The sequence below is a fragment of the Fukomys damarensis genome, unplaced genomic scaffold (assembly GCF_012274545.1).
Source record: "Fukomys damarensis isolate Sample0158 unplaced genomic scaffold, DMR_v1.0_HiC HiC_scaffold_33, whole genome shotgun sequence".
Lineage (NCBI taxonomy): Eukaryota > Metazoa > Chordata > Mammalia > Rodentia > Bathyergidae > Fukomys > Fukomys damarensis.
Genome location: NW_022900945.1, coordinates 41,250,051 through 41,258,286, shown reverse-complemented (window position 1 = coordinate 41,258,286; position 8,236 = coordinate 41,250,051). Strand labels below are relative to the sequence as shown.

The 8,236-nt window shown below is 40.6% G+C and overlaps 1 protein-coding gene across 4 annotated transcripts in view; it reads right to left on the bottom strand.

Moving 5' to 3' along the window:
* The window catches only part of Ahcyl1 (adenosylhomocysteinase like 1), a 37,462-nt gene extending 29,232 nt beyond the window's left edge, over positions 1-8,230 (bottom strand). For 2 of the 4 annotated variants that reach the window (XM_010606006.1, XM_010606005.2), the window contains exon 1: positions 8,119-8,230. In XM_010606006.1, coding sequence (XP_010604308.1) covers positions 8,119-8,220 — 102 coding nt within the window. In that variant the 5' untranslated portion in view covers positions 8,221-8,230. Of the gene's footprint in view, positions 1-1,605; positions 1,673-3,518; positions 3,541-8,118 lie in introns of those variants that run through there. The other 2 variants (XM_010606009.3, XM_010606008.3) reach the window with 2 other exon arrangements.
* Between the last annotated feature and the right edge of the window lie 6 nt (positions 8,231-8,236).

The following is an 8,236-nucleotide window of genomic DNA, read 5'->3' as shown; positions in this document are numbered from 1 at the left end:
TGGCACAGGGGTGGAACTCAGGACCTTGCACTTGCAAGGCAGATGGTGGCACCGAGCTAAATCCCTGGCTCCAAAACTAATATAAATTCTAATCAACTGTTCACCTGCAGCTCTTGGTCCTCCCTTAACACCCATCCAGGAGAAAATAAAAAAAAGTCCTTGGTCAAATGAGAGGGTCAGTGAGCCAGAAATTACATGTGAGTCCAACTTATCTTCTCCTAGGGATGACCACTTCACAGTATTTTCTTCAATAAATATTAACAATGTTTTGTGCTAGGCACTATATACAAGATATGTGTGAGATATGGTGCTCTACCTCAGTATCTTCCACCACAGAAATCAAATGATGAGTAAGATTCAAATATCCTCAGCTGTCTTAATTCAGGAAATGCTACATTGAAACCAAACCTATTTTTGAGAAACAAAGGAAAGTACATTATTTTAATACGATAGTCTAGAATGTGAGCTTCCTCAGAGAAGCAGCTCAGAAGCTTCAGCACCATCCATATTTCATGTGAAAAGCAGCAGGGTTGAAATGGTACAAACCATCCCACCCGCCAAGGTGTTAAAATGCTGGTTTCAGTGTATGCAAGTTTCCGAGTCAAATTCTCAAGGCACTTATAATGAGTCTCCTGGGAAGCTGAGGAGCATCCCAAGGAAGATGGTAATAACACCGATAGTCTCAGCTTTGCTCCAAGCCATAAGGACAAACTTCAGGCTAAAAATAATCTTTTAGCAGGTCCCGAATTACTGAAGGAAAGAGATACTATGGCTTAGAAGGCTAACCATATAAATCAGTGTTTTTCAAGCCAGAATTCATGAACAAGTTTCTGGGAGTCCCATGAGCCTTCATATAAAATTTTGGGCTCCTAAGTTTTCCTGTTCTTTTTTTTTCTTTTGGTACCAGGGATCGAACTCAGGCCCTTGAGCTTGTGAGGTAGGTACTGGAACCACTGAGCTAAATCCCCAACCCCTGTTCATGAAATTCTTAAAGGGATCTGGGACTCAAAAGATTAAGAACCATTATCCAGCAACTTCTAACAGCATTCCCAAACAGGCAAAAGTAAGGCCTATTTAGATTCTCTACCTTCTACACAAATTAGTCTATTCCTGACTCTCCTCTGAAATTTGAAATAGAAGTTTGCATTTTAAAATTCAAGACAATCTTCTCTTCTACATCTCAAAATAAAGTTAACAATCGTGGGAGTCCAAAAGGAGTTTTTCCTGAAGGCATTTTGAGGAAGAAGATGAGGTAGGACAGATCAAAATCTCTGTCCCACCAACTTTTCTGGTAAGTCTCTCATAAATTTCAGGCTCCTAGGGCCACAGTGGAAACAGGCCTTGGCCCAAAAGCTTGGATTTGCAGTCAAGCCAGACCTGGGGTAAGAGATAAAAGTAATTTCCATTATGCCTATGAAAATGTGTGCCCTAAAGGTTCACCTTATTACAATGAATAAGATCTGAAAGAATTGGAGCCATTAAAAACAAAATTTTCAAAATCTTGTCACTGCTCAAAATACAGTATGGAGATCTATATTCAGGTCTAAGTGAAAGAAACAGTTACTCTCATCTCCAGGCCTTCAGCCTGTTCACTCTGCCACTTACCAATTCACCACCCAGCTTACAAAGACCCACCACAGATCAGCATACTAGCATTTTCCTTGCACTTTGAACACATAGGCTTCATCAGATTCCACTGATGCCACTGCACACTCCCAGGTTCAGGAGAAAAGAGAAAAACATAAACAACAGAGGATCCTCTTGCTAGGCAGTTCTTCAGACTGTAAAAAATTAAGCTGGAGGCAAGTACAACATGAATAGCATGGAAGAATGAGCAGTTCCAAACTGTGTTTACTAAGTCTCATTCTATCACACAGCTAAGTACAGGGTGTCCACTTTAAAAGAAGAGAAGTGACTTGGACTGGCACAGGGGAACATGTCAGTAAATCCAGTAGACCCTACAGGTTATATCATAAGGTGTGTTAACTTAGGCACTGGGACTTTGATGACAAAAAGCAAGCAGGCATGTTTGTAGTTCTGTCAAAAGTTCTTTTCTCAATCTCAACGCAAGGATTTCAAGCACTACCTTACTACCAGCAGTTTCTTAAACATTTTAACTTGGTGTCCTGTTTGGGTAGTAAATGATTAAGCTCCACTGTATACTGTCAGGCAGTACCAACAATTACAGGCATTCTGAGGTTAAAGCACCGGGGTGACTCCTGTAGAAAATCGAACACCAATAAATACAAAAATGAAACCAGACTGAGTCTCAACAAAGGCATGGACACTCCACCTAGTTCTGTAATTGCAGTGAAGCAAAGGGCACACATTTCTGCAGGAGAAACTCAGATACAGATAACTAGGAACAGTCTGTTTAGCACTGAGGAACAGTACGTTGGGGAGGAGTTAGAGTACATAGGGATGGGATCTCAGTGTGACCATATAAAATGAACTCACAGTTCCAGAGTCTCTGGAATTGTTTCATATAATTCAAAGATTGCATTTTTGGAAAACCCTCAACCCACTGCAATTCAAAGAAATAAACTAGACTCAGGCTAGCCCAATACCTGATAACAACCCACATTTTACAATGCTTATGTTATGAAGAATGGGGTGGGGAATGGTGATAGAGAGCCCACCTCACTTCCATCACAGGTCCTAAGCTCCAACATTCTACGCACCTCCTAGTAATCAAATATTTTAGTAGTCACTAGGGCTAACTCTTCATCAAACAACATTTTCTTGTCAAGAAAAAAAAAATTTTTTTTTTTTTGAGACAGGGTTTCATTATGTAGTTGAGACTGACCTGGAACTATGTAGGCCAGGATGGTCTTGAACTCACATCAATCTTCCTGCCTCAGCCTCCCAAGTGCTGGGATTACAGGCACGCACCTCCACGCCCGGCAAGAAAATTTTTTTCTTGGACCGGGTGTTTAGCTCAGTGGTTCTGCCACCTGCCTTGCAAGTTCAAGGACCCAAGTTTGATCCCCAGTACAAAACAAAACAAAACAAAAACAAACAAAAAAACAAAACAAAACTCTTGTTGAAAAAACCTTCTTCTAGAAACATCGTGATTTTGGCTCTTTAAAAATATTTCAAAATTAGGCTCTCACTTAAACTTATTATGTAGCATCAGCCACTATCTGTATATGAACTGTTATTCCTCATTTTACAAATGAGGAAAAGGAGGCCCAGAGATGTTAAGACACTTGTCCAAGATCTCACTGCTATTAGATGGAAGAGACTAAAAGTAAGTTTGACTCTAAGGATCAAGTGCTTAATTCACACTATACTACTATGCACTTGTTTTGGAATAAAAAGGGGTCGTTTAAGAGGCCTTATGTAACAGCCAAGCAACGAGAAATAAATAATTAGAAAAGGTGACAGAAATTCTACATAATTTTTTTTTTTTTTTTTGGTACCGGGGATCGAACTCGGGCCCTTGTGCTTGCAAGGCAGGTAGCAGAACCACTGAGCTAAATCCCCGGCCCTTACATAAATTTTTATTAACCACTTACCTCATATAAGGCACTGGTAGTGGTGACAAGAGGAAGGAAATTTGTGGTAAGAATCTATCTTCAATTCTGGATTTTCAGATTTCAGGCTGGAAAAAACTCTGGTCTACGCAAATGTATCATCTTTACGTGATAGGAATGCTTCTGATCTATCTCAGAAGAAGGTACTTGGAATTATTATTCAGTTCCGAATTACATGTTCATTATAGTACCACAGTGGCCCTTCATAAAAATTCAGTATTTCAACTCTAAATTTGAGTCAGATAGGTATAAGTGATTCTCCTGTACTAGCCAGTTCCTCAAAATACCCAGTGAGGCCATTAAAGTGCTTGTCTACCAATCATTAACTAGTACAGGTGGCAGAATAAATGTATTCTGTGTCAAGGGCAACTAAAGATCTACATGAGTCTCTGTATCAAAACATCCTTTATAGACACTTTCCAAGAGCATATTGGGTAACACACTGAATCCAAATAACACCCTCCTGATAAGACAAAAGGTACCTACCTGTAATCTTGACAGTATAGGATCTAGACAATGAGATTTTTCTGTTAAAAGCATAATGTCTAAAGGAACTTGGAACTAATTCAGAAACTAGAGTGTAACTACATCAAACTGAGAAAAAGGAGACCTGTAACTGAGAGAGCTTAAAAATAGGAGCTTCTGGACTAGAATGTAGCTCAGTGGTATGCCTAACATGCTATGGGCCCTAGGTCTGATTCCCTATACCCACAAGAGGATCTTCTCAGACCTCTGACCAAAACAGCTGCTGCCCTAAAGAAAATCAGGAGATAAGTCATGCTGTGAAGAAGGTAAGAAACAGGCAACTTATCTAATCTCTTCTCATTGATTCTGATGAGTACTGGTGTAAAATCTGTAAAATGGTACTATGAATTCATCCTCAGATGACTCCAAAAAAAAAAAAAAAAGAGCATCTTATACTTCTGCTATCAAATAAACAGCTAGGCAGTACTCACTGGGGCTCTGCTTTGCTAATCCTTAAAATGAATTAGTGTTACACATGCTTTAATCAAGTAAGGTATATCCTACAAGCAAACTTTCTTTGGTATTATTCTTTACTGTGGTAAAAGTCTGATTGAGTTTCTAGATCCAGTGGATCTAGAATTAATGTATCAGTGGGGAAAAGTCCTCCCCCAAATCTTGAGAAGTTTAGAAAACAGACAATGTTCTGAGATAGGCATTCTGATTGAATGGTTGAAGAATTGAGAAACATGTCTACTGCAGGAGGTTTCATCAACAAATTAGGGATTTGGTTTTACTCTATTAAAAAAGAATTAATTTAACATTAAGTTCTAAATTTCCAAGGACAGTTATCACCTCTGCAAAGCATAGCAACAGAAAAAGAGGGATAAATACCAAGTGATGGTGGGGAACTAGATTACTCATTTGGTTTGATTAATAATTGCCAACATTAAACAGGGTTCTTCAGTTTACAATGTATTCTTGCCCTTACTACACAATAATTTTTCCTCAAGTTTTCTTACACATTATTTAAAATCACCATTAAGTTGTGAACAACCCTTACCATATGAACATGCTATATCTATTAACGTGTTCTCATGAAAACTTAAATTTTGTCAGGAAAAGGTGTCTTCCTGAGGAATTGGCGTGTATTATTTCCCATGACTGCAAAGGAAACTATAAGTATCCTTTCTCTGTTTGTTTGGATGTGCAGAGTTGTCTGTGACAAACAACTTCAGCAAATATATTAGCCCTCAAGGCTAACAATATTTCCTCCTAATTTCTATAGTTATGACTCCCTATTTATGCACTGTACTTATGTCCGTTACAAACTACCTCAAATGCTCCTTTGTAAGGAGAATGGATGTTTTAAAATACTTTTGCATTTTGACTCCCTATCTCCATCTGTTCCAAACAACTGGCACTTATTTGGTCAATGAGGAAACTAAGGCATAGAAGCTGTCTGTCTGCTTAAGGGGACTTTTGTCTGCTTTAGTTGGCTTCTTGAAAGCCAGATATCTCAAGTCTTGAATTAAACCAGCAAGTTCTGTTATACACACTGTGGTGCACTCCAAGAGCACACAAAATTGAACTGAGTCATGATTATGGTTGAAGAATTCAGTTATGTATACTTTTAATTGATGGGTATCTATTCTACCTCAAGGCAAACAAAGTGAATAAGGCTGACCAGAAAGTAATACTAGGATCTGATCCGACTGAGAACCATTAAGGTCACCCTGAGGTAACCTATATCCTCTGGCACCAGGAATGTCCTCAATTCCTGAGAGGCCTCAGGGATTGGAATGATCCAAGGATTATGTTGTCTACAGCCAGCCTGGAATTCTCATAGGTAAAGCACTGTACCATCTGCAGAGGCCTTTCTCACATTCCATATCATGCCAGGCTAATTTTTTTCCTCTTATTTTCCCCCCACTTTCCCACATTACCAACCCATGGCAGAAGTACAAAAGTGACTAAGACATAATGTCCAAATCAGCTGAAATTCTGAAAAACAGATTATTTAGGGCTTACAATGTGACCTTGACTAGTCTTCAACTGATCCATTAACTAAATAAATGCTTTTTATCATCACTAGGGAAGGATAATTAGTCATCAAAAAGCAGTTCAGTACAAGTGCTACGTAATTGCTACACAATAAAGCTAAGAAAGAACAAAGATTAATAACATGGGGACACATTTATCAGCAAGTGGAAACTTACAACAGGGTCTTTCACACTTCTGACAGAGACTTACTTCTTTTAGCTAATGGAATATGAGTCAAGTCTTAGCACTTGGCCTCACAATAATATACATTAGCAACATTCCTTCTGAGAAGAGGGGAAAAGGGATATTTATTCCTGGTAGACAGCTATTCAGATATCTCTTACTGGTTAGCCATATAAGCAATTAATATTTGAGTACCTACTACAATACACATGAGATACAGAGCTAAACATAATAAATATAATTGTGAACTCCCTGCCTTTCTTCTGGGCGTTCATAATCTACACAACAGACTTTGCCTTATCAATTCTGGCATTTCAAGAATATAGGCTTTCTAAAAATCAAGTAATAAAAAAGAAGCTTAACTAGACAAAAGATGGGGCAATAGGGAAAGTAAGAGTTGGGGGCATTTCTCACTTTCCCCCACATCATCTGAGGTACTACCCTTAAACATTCTGCTGATAAGGATTATAACTCTTCTCCAAAGAACAGTGAAGGGTAAAAACCTTAACAAAGCAGTCAGATGAACCAAGAGCACTAAAAATAAGGACAACGGGACTCCTTAGGATCAAAGGATCTTCCACAATCTTCTAAAGGCATTGTTGGTAAAAATCTTAATTTTTTTGAGAAAAAAGACTAAACTACACAATGATGACTTGCCTTTTTAGTCTTGCACTTGATTTCTGTAGTGTTAGATTAGCTGCCTTAAAAAAAAAAACAAAAGAAAAGACCCAGCCATCTCTTCCACTCAAGACAGCGTACCTAGTTCAGGTGTAAGAGCTTCAAGGACTGTGACTGTTCCTTCAAACCTTGCTTCGTTCAGCTTACAATCCCTGAATCCCACTAAACAATGCAGGCAGGGAGTTTTAAAACACCATCTTTATACAGGAGGGAAATACTTGTTTGGGTTCTCACTAGCTTTAGAAAGTTCACTTCTCTGCAAACGTTCGTCAGCCTACTGCTAACTGGGTGCCAGGTATGTGGAAAGTCAAAATGTGGGCGGTTGCCAGTAAATGATCAGAAAGAGCTAGGATCCCAATTCTACCACTCAGAGAGCTAGTTTAAAACCTCCAGAGGTTGCCATTTCCAAGAGAAATTAGAAGGGTATCCTTTGAGCTCAACCCACTGCACAATACACGAAACTTTTTCTGTCTTGATAAGTACAGTGAAGAATGAGCAATCGTTCCCTACCACCCACCCCTCCAACCCACCCAAGCTCCTTTCTGGAGGAATGTCTAAGTGATCTATTCACATGATTCTAAGAATCGACCTCCAGCCATGATGGTGTCTCCTGTCACCAACCTCCAACTGACCATTTCTTACACACGTTTAAGTATCTGCAAGACCTTACGTGAAAATCAATTTGCTTTTCAATCTCATGTTGCCCACCTGCATAAAGAGCTGGTTTTACGCATTCTTTTTTCTCTTGCCTCTAAGCTATCACGCAGTCGTGGGATAAAACGGTCACTGCTCCCAAAGAGCTGCCTGAAGCAGCTCTGCCAGATTTCCTCAATCACCTTAGGGGAGACTTTTCTGTATATTCTCATCCCCTGGTCAGGTCACAGGGTCAGATGAGTTGGTGTACCCCCTGCTACCCACGTCTTCAAGGCCCTTCATCCAGGAAGAGTCAGTTGCAAATTTAAGGCCTGCCGCTGTCGGATTTTAAAAAGATTCCGGAGAACTCGGGGCGAAGGACAAAGGAAAGCGAGGTCGGGGGGTCCTCTTCAGCTCGGGATAGGCCAGGGGCTGTTCACCCGCCACGCCACTTTAGTCGTCCTCGATCACCCCAAGCCCTAGCCCCCGAAGTCCCGAACTGCCCGGGCCCGGGCAAGGCTTGCTCGCGCCCCTTCCGTGAGGCCGGAGCCCCGTCCCCCGCCGCCACCCAGAGTCCCCGCACCTTCTTGGGCGCCTTGGTGACGGTGGCCATGAAGGAGTACTTCTCGGCGTCCTCGATCTCCTTGGCCTGTTTCAGCTCCTCCCCGACCCCGGGCAGCGGCATCGCGTCAGGCATCGAC